At 46.3% G+C, this 20,832-nt stretch overlaps 1 protein-coding gene across 2 annotated transcripts in view; it reads left to right on the top strand.

Moving 5' to 3' along the window:
- The first annotated feature begins 2,068 nt into the window (after positions 1–2,068).
- The window catches only part of LOC138292454 (E-selectin-like), a 39,337-nt gene continuing 20,573 nt past the window's right edge, over positions 2,069–20,832 (top strand). For both annotated transcript variants that reach the window (XM_069231070.1, XM_069231071.1), the window contains exons 1-7: positions 2,069–2,213; positions 3,339–3,416; positions 3,975–4,361; positions 5,321–5,428; positions 6,150–6,335; positions 6,442–6,627; positions 6,846–7,031. In XM_069231070.1, coding sequence (XP_069087171.1) covers positions 3,380–3,416; positions 3,975–4,361; positions 5,321–5,428; positions 6,150–6,335; positions 6,442–6,627; positions 6,846–7,031 — 1,090 coding nt within the window. In that variant the 5' untranslated portion in view covers positions 2,069–2,213; positions 3,339–3,379. The remainder of the gene's footprint in view (positions 2,214–3,338; positions 3,417–3,974; positions 4,362–5,320; positions 5,429–6,149; positions 6,336–6,441; positions 6,628–6,845; positions 7,032–20,832) is intronic.

Here is a 20,832-nt window from a genome sequence, read left to right as displayed (position 1 = left end):
AAGTCTGCACAAGTCAACGCCTTCACATCTGCATGCTTCCACACCCTGAAGCTTCTGAAGAGGATCTTTAAATGGCTCAAGAGCAACACTAGGTTAACCGTCACCCACACCCTAATCACCTGCAAAATGGACTTACGGGAATGCTGTGTATGCTGCAATTACCAAGTAAATCACAAGAAGACTACAGGCCATACAGAACGGAAAAGCCCAAATCATCCTCAACCTTCCTCGCAGGATTCACATCAGACCACATCTCAGGGAGCTAAACAGTCTCCCTATACAAAAGTTTGCTCAGTTCAAGCTCATCATCCATTCAAAGCTCCACACAACATAGGAGGATCAATCACATATCTTTCCACCAGACAACCAGACACCCCTGCTCGGCCAGACTCCTACTAACACACTTCCCTCGCATTCACAGAAATAGAGTTGGGGTTCAAACCTTCTTATCCATTGTTTCTAAAGCACCACACATCAGAACCTTCTCTTAATACAAATACTCATAACATAACATAGGTTGCCTGACAGACAGTTACTGATGGGTCCATATTCATGATCAATACTTAGAAAAAAAAGTTTGCGGGAAAAGCATGTGATGGTACGAAATGCAAAATAATACAGTTTACTAAAGCAACAAACCTCAGTTCAAAAGTTTATCCCAAGGTGAGATTACTCTGTCCTTGAATATCTTTTTTGGTGAAATTGCAAATTAATCTGTTTGGAGAAGGGCGTTGAACACTTAGGCCCATATTTATACTTTTTGACGCTAAACTGCGCTAACGCAGTTTAGCGTCAAAAAATTTTGCGCCGTCTAACGCCATTCTGAAGCGCCATGCGGGCGCCGTATTTATGGAATGGCGTTAGACGGCGCAATCAGACCGGCGCTGCCTGGTGTGCGTGGAAAAAAAACACGTAGACCAGGCAGCGCCGGCGTTGGGCAAAAATGACGTTAGGGCGTCTTAAAATGGGGCAAGTCAGGTTGAGGCGAAAAAATCGCCTCAACCCGATTTGCGCCATTTTTTTACGACGCCCAGACGCCATTTCATGACTCCTGTCTTAGTAAAGACAGGAGTCATGCCCCCTTGCCCAATGGCCATGCCCAGGGGACTTGTGTCCCCTGGGCATGGTCATTGGGCATAGTGGCATGTAGGGGGGCACAAATAAGGCCCCCCTATGCCACCCAAAAAAAATTAAAAAATAAGAAAAATTATACTTACCTGAACTTACCTGAATGTCCCTGGGGTGGGTCCCTCCATCCTTGGGTGTCCTCCTGGGGTGGGCAGGGGTGGCAGGGGATGTCCCTGGGGGCAGGGGAGGGCACCTGTGGGCTCATTCTGAGCCCACAGGTCCCTTAACGCCTACCCTGACCCAGGCGTTAAATTCAGGCGCAAATGCGGGTTTTTTTGACCCGCCACCTCCCGGGCGTGATTTTTGCCCGGGAGTATAAATACGACGCATTTGCGTCGCCGTCATTTTTTTAGACGGGAACGCCTTCCTTGCATCTCATTAACGCAAGGAAGGCGTTCACGCAAAAAAATGACGCTCTTTCTTCATACTTTGGCGCTAGACGCGTCTAACGCCAAAGTATAAATATGGCGTTAGTTTTGCGCCGAATTTGCGTCGAAAAAAACGACGCAAATTCGGCGCAAACGGAGTATAAATACGGGCCTTAATGGCAAGATATGACTTCTGAAGTTAGAACAGGCTAGTCTAGTGGCTAAGCTGACAACTTTGAATTTTGGGGTCTGGGTTCCTGTCTAGCCTCTGGCACTTTTCATTAACTCCCTTGCTCATCCTGCACTGAAACATGTACAAAAATATATGATTGTATCTATCTATCTATCTCTCCCAATGTATACATGCTCTATTTATCTCGACTCTACTGCATGCGAAAAAGAAAGTGTCAATTATGTCTTTGTGTAATTTGCATCACGAAGATTTCTGGGAATCTTTTACTTGGGGAAATTCTCTTGTCTGCATCCTTCCATTGCATGCAGATCAGTTATTGCGTCATGGGAATTCCAAGGAAGCCGAGACCGGTTGTTCAGCCTATAAAGGGAGCTGCTGGATTCAGCAGCAGGACATAGGGCAAGAAAAGCTGGCTGCGTTTGTAAAAGCTGGTATCCGACCACAGAGGAGAAGAATACAACTGAAACGTAGCGCTACTTTTGCCGACATCTAACGAGGAACCAAGGAGTTACCCCCTCCTAATTGTAGGTAAAGTGCCAAAGAGGCAAGACTTAAACGCCGTCTTATGTCATGACTGTACAGTGCTGGGATTGAAAGAAACTTTATTTACAATGTTAGGGTGGGACAGAATTGAGTGTTCTTATGTTATTATTAATTACGAACACTGAGACTGATTAGGTTTGCAGTAGGAAATTGATCATTTGTCAATTTCTGTTGTACTGCACATTGTAGTACACTAGAGCCACGCTTGATCTTGTTGAGAATTTTGTATGTATGTTTCTGTACTATTATGAAAATGTTCCTGTTTGTTCTCTTTTGTGTTGTTATTTTTTGCCATACATATTTTCTTTATGCGTCCTACTTCACACACTTGGACGAGAGTTCTGTGGTCAATTGTAGTGATATTTTGGAAACGTTGATACTAGGTGAGTATTGCCTCTAAAATGGCAAATTATCTCTCTCTTTGAGTTTTTTCAGCAGGACCTGTCTATTGAGTATTTCATTTTATTTCAGGAACAATAATGTTAAAGAGGGCAAGGATTTAATTGGCTGGAGCTATAGCCCTTTCAAGTACTTTTTGATTAAGATACTCAACAAAGTAGATATATATTTTCCCCAGGTAATCTTAGCTGGAGATACAGATCAAGCTGAAAAAGCCTCTTTGGGAAATGTGCATGCTTCGTGGTTGAAGGTTCGCACTCAGCCTTTTAAAGTAAACTCGAGTCAAATTCTGGTGAATGATTAAGTATGCTAAGAATACACGAGTCTTGTAAGCATTCTTTACTACAAATAACCACCAAATCTTACACCTTTGTGAATGGTCATCTTTATAGACAGTTTAGCAAGTTTTGCTAGCCCACAGAGAAGCAGTAAACGCTTGGTATTGATAATACCGCATTTTCAAAACTCAAGGGCTACGCATTTGTCATATTGAAACGTTTTCATTGTATGGAACCTAAAATCGAAATGCACCAGAACATAGATTCCACATTTCTTCTCTGGTTTTCAGACCCTTGCTCAAAGGTGTCCCTCGCCAATTAAACGGTCAAGTTGCTATATCCAAGTGGAATTTAATAATCTGGCTGATGGTATATAATGCAATATGATAACCTGTTGTGGGGACTAACAGTAAATGTTTCCTTCTACAGCTGCTGGCCGTCAAGTCTACTACTTAGCCGACCACCTGAAAATGATTGGCCTGTTGATCCTGTCCATCATCAACTATGGTAAGCTATGAACTAAAGCATATTTTGGCATTTTGAGTGAATACACCCATTCTTACACATTAGCACATAGTGTGAATTCTCAAACATAGTTGCAATGCTCTGCAATGCAGACATTTCCATTTAACAAAATTATGCAAGTGGCATTAAGTGTGTTCCAACTAAAAGTTTGATTATGAGATATATTGTAGCTTAGAAATGTAGAAAAAAGTGTAAACGTAAAGGAAATAATACATTTAAGGCACAGATGCAATGCCAATTATGTGTATACAATTTAGTAATCAAAGACACTGTAATTTCTTACATTTATTGTATATGTGTTGGTACACACATAAACAAGCACAAAGACAAACCTACACCGACAGATGTGCACGCACATGCAGTCACACATGCACACAAAAACACAAACACACACCTTCTGCCTACACTGAGTTTGAGGGCCAGGCTCCAAAGTGATTTTATCCACCTAAGCGAGAAGGGCATTGATTGCACAGAAATGTCAAAAGATAAAAATCAGTGCCTACTGCTTTAGAAAAAAATAAGAAAAATATATTTTTTCAGGACTTCTGATGCTTCCCGAAGTAGACAGCTGGACATATCACTACTCCAATGTCACCATGAACTATACGCTAGCCCGTCACTGGTGCCGTGCTCATTACACTGACATGGTGGCCATTCAGAATCATGAGGAGAACAAGCATCTCAATGAACTCCTCCCATTTGCTACCTCTTACTATTGGATTGGAATCAGGAAGATCCGGAACCAGTGGACCTGGGTTGGAACTAACAAGATACTGACAGAGGAGGCAACCAACTGGGCCACCAATGAACCAAACAACAAAAGGAACAATGAGGACTGTGTGGAGATCTACATCAAGAGGAACAAGGATGAGGGCAAGTGGAACGATGAATCCTGCCGGAAAAAGAAGATTGCTTTATGCTACACAGGTAAAGTCATGAGGACATTTATATTCAACACATTTCCTTTTATTGATTATTTGCAGTAATTTCGTAGTCAGTGTATAGTTCTCCACATAATTATCATTCAAAATATATTATTCCACGTTTTAAATCATGCTTAACTGCCAGTGTAAGTACTTAACAATTCATCAGCAGGAAATTGCCATCACATTTCTCTCCTACAAAACAACATTTTGGCTTGGGTTTAATCAAATGTAGAGCGACAACCGCAATTGGATTTACAGATTTTCCATTTTGAAAGGAAATACAACCATGTGATAGAATAGTTATTTTATCCATTAATAATCCTCTTTATAATGTAATAAAGTGAATACAAATGTAAATGTTAGATTAAACCTTAGTAATAAGTACGAAAAGAATAATCATGTATTTCTCATAAACGACAAACACATTTTTATCTAATGTTCCTCTATTGCCCATAATGTTGCCTAAGTGTCCTATAAGGCGTTTCCTATAGCTGTGATAGTTATTACCATTTTCTTCACTTTGGAATTTTGGTTAGGTAGTGCAACCCTAGTAGCCTTTTAGTTTTATGGCCTTTGGTCAGGTACGATTTTTTTCATTGCCTCTATTGCACGCAGTACAGCAAAAGCATCATGACTTCGAAATTTTGCCCCTCTCTTATTGCGTTGTGTTTGTTTGTTTTTTAACTCCCACTGAACATATGCAGTGCAACTGTAGCACAATAGTTCAGTGTGGTGCAGTTCACAGGTCACCAAGTTGCAGTTAATGACGAATTACTTAGCCCCATCATCAGACATCTAAGTGTTTGTATATTTCCACTATGGTGTGCAAACAGTGAATGCATACATTTGTTGGTTCTTTATGACGTCTGTAGATCTTAATTGAATAAGCGGGATAAATTGCAATTATTTATTGTTAAGTTAATCACAGCTAAAAATTGAATCACTACTTTTACTCTGCAGCTGCCTGTCACCCAGCCTCTTGTAACGGTAATGGGGAATGTGTGGAAACCATTAATAACTACATGTGCAAGTGCAACGAGGGCTTTTATGGCCCTAAATGTCAGCATGGTAAGATCTGCTTTTTTGCCTTAAGGGATAGACATTTTCGGACCGGGAATATAGAACCGTTCCCAAAAATATAACCACCCACCCTTTTATGGATTTTTTTCTTTCTGTGAAGTCTGTTGTTTGGTGGCTTCTGTTCTCTGTCTTAAACAGTGACTGGTGTTCAGATTGATGGTGTCTTTTATATTACTAGAATACCTATGTCTTTGGCAAAAAAAAAAAAAAAATGTTTCTGTGTCATACACTGAATGTCTATGTCTTTTATTTTCATTGATGGTTTGTGTCCTATGCTTTGGAGTAAATGTCTGTGTCATTTATAATAGGTTTCCTGTCTTGTACTTGTGGTTGTGTCATCTAACTTGCAATGGTGGCTTGTATCCTTTATCTTGTTATCTACTGTGCCATATGTCCTGTGACCTCTAGTTTGCAGCAGTGACTTGCGTCCTCTGTCCTCTGTCTTGCACTCATGGCTTGTGTCCTTTATCTTGTAGTTAAGGCCTGTTTCCTGTCTTATAATTGTGGCTTGTGGGCTCCATCTTGTAGTGATGGCTTGTGTCCTTTACCGTACAGTGATGGCCCGTGTCCTATGTCTTGTGGTAGTGGCCTTTGCCCTTTGTTTTGTAGTTATCACCTTTTTCCTTTGTCTTGTTCTGATGGCTTGTGTCCTTTTTCGTACAAAGATGGTACTGTCTTTCAGTGATGGCCTTTGTCCTCTAACTTGCAGTGGTGACATGTAAGTCCTTGGATGCCCCAGAAAACGGTTTTCTAAATTGCACTGACCCAGTCTCAGAGTTCAGCTACAAGACTTCCTGCCAGGTGTCATGTGAGAAAGGCTATGTCTTCGATTCATCTCATACAGTAGAGTGCGCATCTTCCGGAAATTGGACGGCTGTTGTTCCTGAATGTGAAGGTACAATCTATTGATTTGAAGTCAGACTATTTGACAAACTAAAGTTGGCTCCTGGAGATGCTTTGACCTGAACCATGAACACATATGCTGCTTTTTCCCCCTTCAGCAGTGAAATGTGACGCCCTTGAGAATCCATCCAACGGGATTATGGCCTGCTCTCACCCACTTGGGGACTTCATGTACAACTCCACCTGCTATATTGCCTGTGATGAAGGATTTTTTATGAAGGGATCTGACAAACTGGTGTGTGAGGCGTCTGGAGAGTGGAATGGAGACCATCCACAGTGTAAAGGTAAATTATATTTCCCCGTTGGCAAGCTTTAATCAACAACAGACTTATCTGTGGAAATCTTCATAACCGGAATGGTTCTATCTGTCTGTCTATTGAGCACACCTGCTTCTTTCTCCCTGTTTCCAAGGATTCGTACCTGTTCTATCCATTTTTCATCAACAGCTTGGTTCACTCTGTGTTTGATGTACCCTTCTCAATATTGCAATTATGTTTTTCAGCTGTAAAGTGTGATGATATCTCGGTGGTTGAACATGGAACAGTGTCCTGTACCAGTCCACATGGTGATTTCTCCTACAACTCGACGTGTGACTTCACATGCGCTGAGGGGTACACATTGAGTGAGGCCTCACATCTACAGTGCACAGCGCAGGGCAAGTGGACGGGGGAACCCCCCAAGTGTGAAGGTTAGAATCGTTTGTTATGACAACCATAAAAATGCAGTAACTTTCACCGAAAGTCAAAGGACAAAACCGAACTACTAAGAAAACATTGCCAAAAGAGCTGTTTTTTATTTACCAAACCCTCATTGGTGTTTGGAGTGGCCATATCTGTCTTGAAATACAAGGGGGCCCTCAAATTCAGCTTCCATCTGCTTTAGCAATGCTTTGGTAGGTAAGGTCTTATGATTTTTCTCTTCTAGGATAAGATCGTGAAGCACTACACACTGAATGGCCCACATTTCTGATATACAAAATACAGTTAGTGAAATAATTAATGCACTGAAAAGTAACACCGAAGCTCGGTACCTGTAGGACACTCCACCGCATCTCTTGCACTAAGAGCACTTTACTGTGAGAAAGCAATCCAAAGTGAAAGTTTTCATTATTCTTGGGGGGGGGTGGGGGGGGGTGCTCTCGACATGAGGTAATCTACTTCTGTTGGCTTTCACCATGCCATCACACGTCCATCACTTTCATTCGTTCCTTGGGCTGCCTTTCAAAATTCCTTTTGTTTGTTAGGTAAATGCTTTAGGTTTGTCCAGCCTTGAAGCTGTTTTGTTAACACCTTGGAGACTAACTTTGATACATGGATTATTGCACGATCAGACATATACCCTAGTGTTGGCACACTTCTTCTATGTTCTTTTACCTCTCCGCTTCACACTTGTGGCGGTATGTTGTTTCTTTCTCTGGAATCTCTCGGTTTCTTTGCTTCTGTGCCTGAAAAGGCTGCAAACTGGAGGGGGATTCTTCTTTATATATTTTTTTAGCAGTTTGTATAGCACAAACTGGACCGGAAGATTGGAGCGCCTTACATGAGCACCGGTTACATTTGCAGCCCCATTCCTAAATTCTTCCCAAGTTTAGCAGTTGAAAAATATACAAACTGGTGCTTTTTAAATAGAAAAACCACAAGGGAAACACTCAACGCAGCTCTCCCCGGCATAGCGGGAGAGCCGATACTACAATACTCAGTGCACTCTGGAAACTTGCCCCATAATGCTTTGCAGGACATTCCTTTTACAACACATTTTTGCCTATAACAGCCTGTCTTGGTCCTCGGATAATGGGACTACAACCAAAATGTTCAGCACAATGTGCTCTTTACTACACTAGGTTGAGGGGGCACCTCAAAACCATAGCCTCCTCCACAATTCAATGTCTTTTAAAGCTCTCTCATGGCTGAAGCTTTTGTTTTACAGCATGGAATAGGTTGGGTTCTAAGGGCTTTGTTTGTAATAATATTCTAGCAGGCCTGTGTAATGCACTATGCCCTCTAGGGGGTGAATATATGGTTACACTGCAATGCTCTCTGCCCTTTTCTTTTCTTATGCCTTCCATGGGCTGACTGTATGGCTACATGACCATGTTTCTTCTAAATGCTATTTGTATTGTGGTGTCCTCTAGGGGATATTCTGACCAATACAGTGCAATGCCAAGTGTATGAAGGAATGCACAAACTCAGTTTATTTCTGATAAAGGTTTAATGTACTGCATGTCTAAATACTTATAAGGTCCCAAAGGCGAGACCTATTGGTTTTGCCAATGCTTATTTATTCTGTTTGCATTTGGCCGTATTAGCAATCACAGTTGCACTGCTGCACTGATATATTTTAAATGTGTTTTTATACTGTTTAAAAGCAACTGTTATAAAAGGGATTCATAGGAATGGGAGGGAGGGCCACTATTTCAAATTTGCCTGCACTCCCTTGGCCGTGTTCAAAGCCATTTTCCGCACTACAGCCTACATTTTGGGTTTGCACTCTAGTTGACCAAAATCATTCCTGTCTGACCTGATAGTTTTTTTTTTTCAAATATATTTTTATTAACAGTTCGCTGTTTACATTTCACAGATACATTGATGGGAACATCTAATTCTCGTTATGCACATTATTTAAAAGGATACATCACTTTACATGTGTTCACAGATATCTTGTGTCATGGTTTAACGTACATCTAGGTCTTTATCTGAATTCTGTTATCTGTTAGCACTAGGATTCTAGTGTTGTTTTCCTTGAATGTCTAGTTCCTTGTCGCTCTATGTTACCCATTTGTTTTATATGCTCACATAACAGTTTCAACTTGAAATTAAACTATGTTCACACTTAGTGGCTTTTTGTGGGTGATTTTAGTGTTGGGTAGCGAGGGTCGTTCCCTGAGGGAGCTATACTTGGGGGGACAGCCATCCTACCACATGTATTTTCCTACTGCTCTTTGCGAGTGAGTGTACCCAACTCCGCGCTGCCCCCTGTGGCTTATCATGAGCTGTCAGAGTTCTCATCTAGCTGTTTCATTGGTGTTTTTCTCACCCCCACTGGTGGTATTGTTGGGCGTATCCCTTATCTCCTTTCTATATTCACTCAGATTTCTGTTTCTGTTGGTGCTGTATTGGGAGTTAATGGTCTTTCCCCTGTGCTATCCCAGCTCATCATTAGTTCTTCCCACCCTGGGGCCATGGGGGTCTGCCGGATACCCTTTGCTTCTTCAGTCTTTAAGACCTGTAATTCCGCCCTGGCCCACCTCGCGAAGTCACTTTTCCATTCAGCAAGTGAGGGGTGGCTAGAAGCCTTCCAACCCCTCATGATTAATCTCTTGTAGAGGGCCAGAGCGAGATCCAGGAAGCGACTCCTAATCTTCCCTCGCGGGTTATCCGTCTTTAGGCCCAGAAGACAGACATCGGGGGTGAACAGCAGTTCCGTGTCATATAGCCCTGACATGCGCTCTATCACTGCCCTCCAGCCCATCTGTAACACTGCGCATTTCCACGTCATGTGGTCAAAGTCTGCCCCGCCCTCATCACATCTGGGGCATGTCCTGGGGGTCCCCCCATATATACGGAACAGTCGGTGAGGGGTAAGATACGTTCTATGCAGGTAGTTATATTGGATATATTGTAGCCGGGTATTACGTGAAATCCTCCGGGGATAAGCCAGAGCTCTGTTCCAGTCTGTCTCAGACAGTACATGCCTGATCGTTTTCTCCCACCTCTCCCTCAGCGAGTGCATGGGATCCAATGCTGCTTCTATCTGGGCTTGGTATATTTTCATAATCAAGTGGGATTCTTCCCCCGAAGGCAGTAGGAGGTGTTACACTCTGTGGACCCTAGGCTCTGCATTAATCGTATCCCAATGGTCTTTCAGAGTATCCACTAACCTCCTGTACATCAAAAATTGACCCTGAGGGACCCCCTTTCCTACCAATTCGACGAAGCTCTGCAGTATACCTTCCCTAAAAAGCTCCCCCACTGTTGTCACTCCTGCATCCGTCCATGGGCCCAACCCTCGGCCCCCGGAACTGGTTCCCTTCGGTTCCACAACTAAGACCGGAAGTGGTAGCGCTGGAGAGTAGGGTGGACTAACTCCAGTCCTACTCATACATCTTTTCCAGCACGTCGTCGCAGCATTAGACATGAGGTTGTCTCCCCTATCATACGTGCTATTATTCAGTCTATGTCCAGCGAACCATGGGAAGTAAACAGGTCCAGCTGCCCTTTGCCCATCATCCAGCCGGCCACCCACTGCAGTTGGGATGCCAAGTAATATGCCTCGAAGTCAGGAGCCCCTAGTCTGCCCGCTTGCGACGGTCTGCACATAGTAGACAGTGCTGTGCGCCTACAACCCTCATCCCATATCAATTCCCGAAGCAGAGCGTTCAATTCACAGAACCACGCATGGGGGACCCATAACGGTAGGTTAGCAAAGAAGTAGAGGAGGCGGGGCAGCATCACCATTTTAGACAATGCCACTCTGGCCATTGTTGTTAGCTTCAGTGATCGCCAGAACCCGACCGAGGTGCGCAGAGACCGGAGCGCCCCACCCAAGTTGCCATCTCGGAGTTCGGCCAGCTCATGAAATATTTGGATCCCCAGATATTTGAAAGTCCGCGGGGCCCAGTTCACATCTCTGGGACACCTTTCGGGGCACACGTAGTTTGGTAGCATGGGGAATACAAATGTTTTGCCTCGGTTAAGGTGAAGTCCTGACAGTTCCCCGAAGTCCTCTAGAATCTTTAAAACCCACGGGAGACCACTGGTTCCATCTCTCAAGTACACCAGAATATCGTCTGCGTATAGGGAAATAATATGCTCGCTTGGGCCTCAGCTAATTCCTTTACCGACTCCTTCCTGTCGCAGCTGGGCCGCTAGAGGCTCAATTGCCAGGGCAAATAGCAGCGGGGATAGGGGACATCCCTGCCTGGTTCCTCGGTATACCGGGTATGTATTAGATATCGTTCTGCCCGTCTTCACCCTAGCTAGCGGGGATGAGTACAATAGGTCCACCCATTTCACCCAGCTTTCTCCTAGTCCCATCTTTAGCATCACAGCCCTGAGGTAGTCCCACCTAATCGGGTCGAAGGCCTTTTCGAAGTCCACTGCTAACAAGACCCCTGTAGGAGGTTTCTCTGTTGCTGGCATGTGTAAGATAGCAAAGATCCGCCTTAAGTTCAACGATGTGCTGCGGCTAGGGACGAAACCATTCTGGTCTGTATGCACCAGTGTGGTCATTAGGGGGAGCAGCCTGTTAGCCATGATCTTACTGAGGATCTTAAAGTCGCTGTTCAGCATTGATAAAGGGCGGAAGTCGGTCACTGGTGCTTCCCTGTTTTTTGTTTTAGGTAGTGGCACCACCAAAGCCTCAAGTAATGTGCCTGGTAGCTCTCCTCAGCGCAATGCCTCCGCGTATACCTCAGCCAGCTGGGGCACCAACAATGTCCTATATTTTTTGTAAAAGTCCATTGGGAGGCCATGGGTACCGGGAGTCTTTCAGGGAGCCAACTGCAATATGGCCTCGCTTATCTCCTCCGCTGTTACAGGACCCCCTAGGCTATCCCTCCCTTCTGGGTCCAAGGCCGGGAGAGCAATTCGCTGCAGGGAGTCCCGAAAGGCCTCCACCCCCAGGTCGTGGGTTTTCCTGTACAAGTGCATGTAATATCCCCTAAAAGCTTCATTAATTGGGCCTGGGCTTCGCCTGCAAAGTCCCTCTTTGTCTTGTACACTTGTGATGGGCTCTCCCCCTCCGCCTGGGCGTACCAGCCAGGCTAGCAGTCTTCCTGACCTACCCTCCTCTGATTGTACTGATGCCAGGTATTTTTGTGTGTTATGGCACCTGAGCTGTGCCTCGATCTGGGAACGTTCTCTACGGGCACGTTTATATTCCTCGTTCTCTTGGGCTCCAGAATCCTGTCTCACTTCCCACTCGTGTATTTCCTTCTCTAAGGAGGTCAATTCTCTTTCAAGTGTGCATTTCACCCCCACCGATTGACCCAGGCAGAAGCCCCTTGTTACCACCTTAAGTGTTTCCCATTCTGTGGCTCTAGACTTGGTGGATCCACCATTAATCTTGATATGTTCTGTCAAGTGGCAACGAAGGGCCTCTCTATACGACTGATCCTCCAACGCAGTGGGGGACAGTCTCCATGATGGAATTGGGGGTCTGTCCTCTAAAATGCTCAGTGTCACCAGCAAGGGGGTATGGTCTGACAGTGTGCGGCCAAGATACTCTGAGTGGGTCACATAACGCGCAAGGCCCACAGTGCATGTCATTCTATCAATTCTAGTGTGCAGCCGGTGGAGGCCTGAATAATAAGAGTGGTCACTGTCTTTTGGGTGTTGTTCCCGCCAGACATCCACAAGCTCCCAGGAGTCCAGCCATTCACAGAGCTTTTTGGCTATTCTAGTGGACACTGCGCCCTGCAGCGGCGGGTCGATCTGTCCATGTTAATGTCCAATATTGCATTGAAGTCCCCCCCCACTAGCAATTCTCCTGCGCATTGGCGGGTGAGGTGGCTCGATAACTGGGTCAGGAAGGGGACTTGGTCCTGATTGGGAGCATAATTGCAACTCATGATACTGAAATACCATGCAGTCTCCCTTCTAACACCACAAACCTGCCCTCTCGATCTATGTCAGATGAGTCTATTATCAGTGGGACCCCGGCCCTGACCCATATCAATGCTCCCCTCGCATAAGCTGAGTACTCTGTGGCATAACCCTGTCTCATCCATCTGCGTTTCAATTTCTCAACCTCTCCAGCTATTAAGTGGGTCTCTTGCAGCATTGCCACCTGCACTGCTCTTCTCTTTAAGTAGGAGAGGATTCTGTGTCTTTTGGCCGAGTGCTCATCCCCCTGACATTCCATGTTAAGAGATTATAGTCTGCCATATTAATAAAGTAATTTGATAATAGCGTCCCTGGTGCCCCCAGATTACCGCTCTATTCCTACCCATGTTCAAACCTTTACTACCATCGTATATCGCCACCCACTTAGCCAAGTTAACTGATAACTGTAAACCCCAACTCCCCCACCCCAGGGCACCTACTAACCTGCATGTAGCCCAGAAAATCACGCAACAGTGCAACTTGTTCAAACATATAGCTACAGTTCTCGCCAGGCTAGCTAGACCAGTGAGGTACTGGTTCGGGGGGCGGTCAGGTCCGGAGGGGCCTCACGTTCTTCTGTTGTGCCGCATCACCAGGTCCACTCGTGCAATGTTTATCCAAGCTCATCAGCGGTCTGCGGTGTCACCTTGGGAGCACGTGTCGAGCAGACTGAGTCCCCAGCCGAAGACACCAACTGTATCATCTGAGTCCTCTCCCAAGCCCCCCCGGGGGGGAGGTTCCACCACTAACTCGGCCCGCCGCCTCCAGAGCCGCCCTCTTGCCTTTTTCTTTTTGCATTTGTGTTGGCGCCAGCCTCGGTCGATTCCCGGGTCTCCGCGCCCCAGGAGCCCTGTGAGCCCGGCCCGCAGTCGCGTTCTCACCAACGTGCCGGAGCTCCTGCTTCTCGAGCCATTCCCATGCCTCCTCCGGTGTTTGGAGGAAAGTGGTTTTCCCCTCCAGTATCACTCTCAGTCTGGCCGGATACAACAATGAATATTGAATCCCTTCGTCTCTGAGGGCCCTTTTGACTGCTAGGAATGAGGTTCGCCTGTTCTGAACCTCCAAAGTGTAGTCCGGGAATAGCGTCACCTCCCCATTTGCTACCTTAAACGGGCCCATCTCTCTGGCCTTCTGTATGAGAGTGTCTCTGTCTTTGTAGTGCAGCAATTTGACAATCACCCCTCAGGGTGGCCTACCGGGGCGAGAGGCCTCGACGGCATTCGGTGCGCTCGCTCCAGCGTGTTATAGGGCGTTAGGCATCCAGGCGCAACCGTTGTACTAAACCAATTCTCCAAGAAGTCCACCATGTTAGCCCCTTCGGCTCCCTCAGGAAGGCCCACCACAAGCACATTGTTCCTTCTGTTTCTGCCCTCCGCGTCCTCAGCCCTTTGTTCTAGTTGTGTTACTCTAGCAGCCGGGGAGGTCACCTCGGCCGCAAGATGCTTCTGTTTCGGTCCAACGATTGCCAATGTAGATTCCGTTTCCTTGACCCTGTCCGCCAGTTTATGGTGTTCTGCCCTTAGGAGGCCTACTTCGACCGCTACTTGGTTGATGTTGTGTTGTAGCGTTGTCTTCGTGTCTTCAATCGCCCCCAGTATTCTGTCCAGGGTTTCCTGTACGTTGGATTGCGGGTGGGACTGTTCTTCCATTTCTTTGCGTGCTGGTGGAGACGCGGTGTCCATGATTTTCCTCTTGTGACGGGCCTTGGAGGGCATCGGGCAGGATGGGCGGGGAGGACCGCACCCCCAAGGCGCAGGCCCGTGCCTCTTCACAGGCCCTCTTTCCCCCGTGGTCTCGTACCTCGGCAAGCGCGGACCCGATCTTGGTCCCCGGACGGGCGCTGGGCAGGGCCGCACCGACCCCACCAGATATCTCCACCTGTTTGTCACAGTGCCGGAAGAATCCACACCTTCCGCCCGTAGCTGGGCTCTGTTTTCAGCCGCTCCGGCAATAGACCCCCAGGGGGCCACAGCCTCAGGGCCACCCGTTCTCTCCTGTCAGGGCGGCCTCTATTTTCTTTTTTGGGTTCTGCCATTCTTCTTTTCCTTTTTTTTTTTTTTTCCCTTCAATCGAGTTCTTTTACTCTTTTTTTTATTTTATTTTTTCCCCAGAGTTTTTCTTGCTCCCCCCCCCGGGGTGGTGCCTCGTTGGGGGGCTCCCTTGGGCTCCCCAGCCACTCAGCGCTGTCTCCCACGCTCCTCCGCGACCGTCCTCGGAGCCCCTGACCCCCGTTGGGCGAGAGTGCGGCTTCGAGTCCCCTTCTCCGGGCACCTCCTGATCGCACCGCTCCACCTGAGACTGGGCGCCGCCCAGTCCCACCTCCGCTTCTTCCCAGAGGGGCTTCCCGGTTTCCGGCCTCCCGCACTAGGAATCAACCGTCCGGGACCGCTTCACCAGTTCGGGCCGGTCGCGCTTGCCCGGCCGCGGCTCTCGGCCCCACCTGAGGCCCCGGCTCACCGTGATGGGGAAGGCCGCAGGTCCACCTCGGAGCCGGCGGGCCGAATTCTCACCCCGCACGTCACGGATCCAGGATGGGGACCCGGCCGCATCCAGGGCCTGTCCCCAGTTCAGCGGTCGCCTCCAGGCATTGAATCGCCCGGGGATGGCACGCTTATAGGCAAAGATTAAAGCGGCCCCTCCGGAGCGAGGAGATTAAGCGTGCGCCATCTCCCGGCAGTTGGTCACGCTCCCGTCTGGCCTGATAGTTAATGAAACCTGGGGCAAAGGGCTTGCTCCACCACACCAAAGGCTAGCTTGTCTGTGCCCGTCCCTGCCCCTTTGCTACCAACACAGATTATATACTCCCAAACAAAGCTCCACATGTGCAACTGGCACACAAATAAGTTTTGTCAGCACTCAAAGTCACCGAGGGCACTCTCAGGGTCTTCAACATTTGTAAGATAGGCTTAGGTAGCACTGTGATAACCTCTAACAGCATAACACAGCCCCCCACAACCAAGGGCATTCAGGAATGGCAAATGCTGCTACTGAACTGCAGGCCTCTGCCAAAACACAGCGCAGAACTGTTTATTCCACTATATGATAAACAACTGAAGTAGTTTTCATCACAGTGACATTGGTGCGAGATGATTCCATGCCAGATGTGACCATGGCTCTCCTTCAAGTCTATACCATCGAAAGATATGATAGCGAAGACAGAATTGGAGAGGGCAGCTATAATTTTTGAAGACACACTAAAATGACATGACAAATCACCCCCATTAAGATCCCTGGAAGTGACTGCCTACTCTACTAACTTGAAATCTCACCTTCTCAGGGATACTAATATATCATCCCAAAGACCCCATCTCAGAATTCAGCGAAGTGCTCTTAGAACCAATAGTAGAACTCAGCTTGTAGAAAGCTTATTTCACACTGTTGGGGGATCACAAACCACATTTTGACATTGGGAGCAATTACAACATAGAAAACTTTATTCATGACATGGCTGCCATCGAAATAACTCAACTCACAAAACATTCTACCCACGTACTGGGTCACCTACTGGACCCTATCTTTTCTAACATTAAAGAGCTCACAGTGGATACCTCAATCCCAATATACTGATCAGATCATCACTTAGTCACCTTTTCCCTACACACAATTTTGCACATAGCTAAACCACCCAATCCCACTAAGCTAAGGCAGACGCTGGATGGAACTAGAAACCACAAGTTGGGAAGACTCTCTAACCAAGTCCATGCCAAGTATGGATGGAGAGGATCTGTGGCCACTAGAAACTAGAAACAGAATGAAGAAAAACATATGATGGGCCATCAATTTGTTATACAAGAAATCCATAGAAAAATACCAATATCTGATAAGGAAAGCAGGAGTCTTTAACCTCAACTCCTTAAAGGAGCTATTCATGCAGGTAAATAACATCATGAAGCCAGCTAACAATCAAATCAGGCCCACCTCCTCAGAGGAGCACTGCAATATGCCCACCATGTTTTCCCAAGAAAGGTGAACAGCATTTTGCTTGCCTTACCTAAAGATGCACAGCCCTGGTCACAGTAACACTGGCCAATATAACACTGTTGACCTTCCCTCTAATGAACATGTAAGTAGCAAAACACCCCCCCAGGACCATGAAATCAAGGTCCCTGCTTGACCAGCCCCACCTGACATACTAAGGAAAGGAGGAAACACAATCCTAACCACACTGACGTACATATTCAATCATTCCTTTCAGAGTGGCATGGATCTGTACATAGCCTTCAACAACGTGTCCCAAACTGTCCTTATTCATAGGCTAGAAGCGGCAGGGATAATCGGAGATGCACTTAAATGCACTACGGCCTTCCCAGACCAAAGAGAATCCCTGCCCCATTTGGTAGAGTGGTGGTGCAGGTACTAATCAACTCGCGCCTGGACTACAGAAGCTTTCTCTACCTAAGGAGACCATAATTTGTCACAAATCGACTACAGTTAATCCAGAATGCCACAGTGCAGATTCTCTATAAGATCCCAAAGCATGGGTCAGCAGCACCAGTACTAGTAGCCTTACATTGGCTGCCACTACAAAAGAGAATCCATTTTAAAGATCACTGCCTGGTACATTGAGCCATCAAAAAAAAAGGTCCCAAGTTCATTCAATGCTGGTGACCCCATATACGCCAAGAAGAACAGAAGGGTGCAATCTTTTACTGGTTTCAAAGGGTTAAGAGAACAAGATACAGAGGACTTTGCATATCTGGCACCTAAGCTCTGGATGCACTCCTGACCACATTAGAATGGACAACTCAGAAATCAGTTTCAGAAAACAGCTGATGACCAATGTATTCTAATCTCTAGGCTCAAGGTTAATTACCAGCACTGGGAGGCCTGTTGGGTAGCATGCACTATGTAAGTCCCGAAGAATAGAATAGGATTTTCTGAAATCAAAATTTAATACAAGTCAGAAGATTTTACAAAGCAATACATTTTCCTGTTTTATTTACATAGCATATCATAACAAAACACTACCCATTCCTACAATCTGGCATTCTTAAGGAGGAAGTATTAACATTAAGTACAAACATCCAACACTATAAATAGGTGTGGTTCCCAGAACACTTCCTCTTTTCTTGCTGTTTACCAGTTAAGTTTGTGTCAAGTTCTTTCGCATTCTGATTCCACTATTTTGTGTCTTGATTGTGTGTTACTGTAGAGTAGGTGAGTCATGTCTTTGCTTCAAAAGGGATTGTGTGTATCTGTTTGGAAGCACAAGGTCAAAGTTTACATCTGCCTGACAATAGTTTTACTTCAGCTGCTTGATTTATTTGCTTATACAATTAATTGGAGAGGCACACCTTGTGAGGCAGCCTTTTTCTGGAAGATTTGGATTCCTGGTTTCCCTGTGGCACTATTCTTTTCTAAACTGTTGCAACTTGCAGCACTGGGCTGAGGGTCTGTTTTTTTAGTTTTAGCTAGAGCTTACAATTCAGCTTGGGATGTCTGGTGTACCTGGGTTGTGGAAAGGGACATTGATCCATTTGTTCTGATGGCACAAGTGTTCTGAACTTCTTGGTGTCCTTGATAGCAAGTCAGAAATGTTACAGGACGAATAATACATACAGGTCTGTAATTTCAGCAGTGCACCAGAAAGTTGAGGATAAGCCAGTCGGTGAGCATTCTCTGATTCACAGATTGTTGAAGGGAATTAGGTATGAAATCTTTCTATGCCTAGATATTTTAAGCTGTGAGATGATAAATTTGGTTTTCTTTCAGTCCTGAGCAAAGAATGACAAATTGTCATTTGAGTGTCTGTCAACTAAACTTGTAACATTGCTATGTATGCTTTATTTTAGAATGGTGTCTTAGGTTAGGGCTTTTAATGTACCTGCTATTCATGTTTCACCACATAGGGTACACTTACAATTAAAAGGCGTACCAAGAATTATTCTACTACTGTTGAGTTTCCTTTTTTCCTCTCACAGCAAACTGTGTGTTGTAAGATGTCTTCAACAATATATGCTAGTAATAGAGGAATTGAAGTAGGCAGCCAGCAGTTGTTTATAGCATTGTGGAAACCTTTTGCCCTGGTGTCCTCAGCCACACTGAGTAGATGGGTAAAATGGGTAATGGCTTTGGCAGGCGTAGACAAAGATCAGTAAGGTGCACACTCAGAGGCAAATTTATCAAAATGTCATGCAACATAGTGCAGCAAGTCACCTTGTTGCACTGCTTAGCATGACAGGGAGAGGGCAGGATTGCCTCATATTTAACATTATGCAGCATGTTCCTGTCCTCCCCTCATGCCGATGCACTATGCAAGGCCTAGTGCCAATGCAGGCACTCTTGCACCATGGTGCAAGGGTGCCTGTGTTGTGGCAGGATTGGTTTTGTGCAGGAAAGGACACCTTCCTGCTCAAAAACAATCGCCCAAGTTTTTTTCCTCTTTCTATGTGTGCCACAGAATGCAGCACATCTAGAAAGAGGAAAAAAGAGGAGAAATAAACACATTTTTCCTCATTAAGCCTCCCCTGGAAAGTCGTAGCATTTTTTGGTCATTCCCAGGTCTACAACTCATTGAAAATCTGGGAAAATGCCAAAATCCATGGGTGGGTGCGTGGGAATACAAACACTCCACCCATAAAATGCTGTCCCTAGTAGAATAACCTGAGGTGGCAGCTTGCTGTGCCTTGCGCTACTCCAGAAGCCACACAGAGCCAAGTAAGGTGGCCTTGCGTGGCTTGGGAAATCTCAGCTAGGTTTTGTGTTGCCCTTGCAGTCAACTTCTGTCTGATCTGTCCTCTGTGTTTAAAAATACTTCTGGGAGATGTCTAAGATGGAAACGCAGTAGGACCTTCCTTTCCCCCACTCAGCGACCAAGGAAATAGCCCTTTGCAGCAGTCAAGACGGCCCCCACTGATACTCAGGGACCCAGGCATTGAGGTTGGTGCACTGAGGTGGGTATAATCACAGCCTATAGCACTGTAATTGGTTTACTGCCGGGAGGCAGAAAGCATATTTGGAACACAGCAGCAAGAGATGGGCCAAGGCCAAGATGGCAGCTAGAGACAGGGAAAAGACAGAAAAGACTGGCCCTGGGGTCTGTGAGGGAAGCACAGCCACTGAGTCCGGGACCAATTGATGCCCCGGGGCCTAGAAGGGGCCCAAACTCCCTGAGAGACTGGGCCTTGGGCTGTGCTCCATGTGGCTTCTGGGGAGTCTGTCCAGAGCCTGCCTTCCAGTGCCCTCGAGGCAGTTATGACAGCTCCCATAATTTACTAGTGAGTCTGGGGAGTGTAGCTGGTCTGTGGAGAGGGCATGGCTGTAGTCTACAAAAGTGTCACCACGCTGCAATTGGCAGACATCAATGGGGGCTGGGAGAGGACCGGCACCCAGCGAGGACTGGAGAGCTGGGGCCCTCTGCTGGCCTCACCAAGCTTGTACCGGGCTGGTTGGGGTGGAGGTCCTATGACCCTCCACCCCCCTTTGGCTTCATCTTCAAGCTTATCAACCCAGCAGGCGCAGGCTGGCGAGGGGCCTGAAGAGCTATCATACAGTGGCCAAGTCTGCCTATTTTGAATGGTCCCAGGAACCTCAGAGGTTCAGAGTTGCGGCATTTGTGGGCAACTGGACATTGACACCCATCATCATTTGGCTTCACAGCCTTCATTTGGACATGCACAGATGTTAGCAGCCTATTGGTTCCCTGCATGCCTCACCACACACTGGGAAGAGGCTGTGATTAATGGTGCTGTGATGAGGGTTTATCCCTGAGGAGACAAAGTCTTCCTGGGGCCAGCTAGAGGTCAGTGACTGGAGACGGTGCTACCACTGGGGATGCCACATTAAGCTGGGCAGGACCCTCCCTGACACAACATTAGGCTGACAAAGATGGCCTACTCCGAACACAACAAGGATACAAGCTTGAAGGACATCCTCACTAGGGCGGCA

The sequence above is a fragment of the Pleurodeles waltl genome, chromosome 4_2, assembly GCF_031143425.1.
Source record: "Pleurodeles waltl isolate 20211129_DDA chromosome 4_2, aPleWal1.hap1.20221129, whole genome shotgun sequence".
Classification (NCBI taxonomy): domain Eukaryota; kingdom Metazoa; phylum Chordata; class Amphibia; order Caudata; family Salamandridae; genus Pleurodeles; species Pleurodeles waltl.
This window is presented reverse-complemented; position numbering and strand designations above follow the sequence as displayed.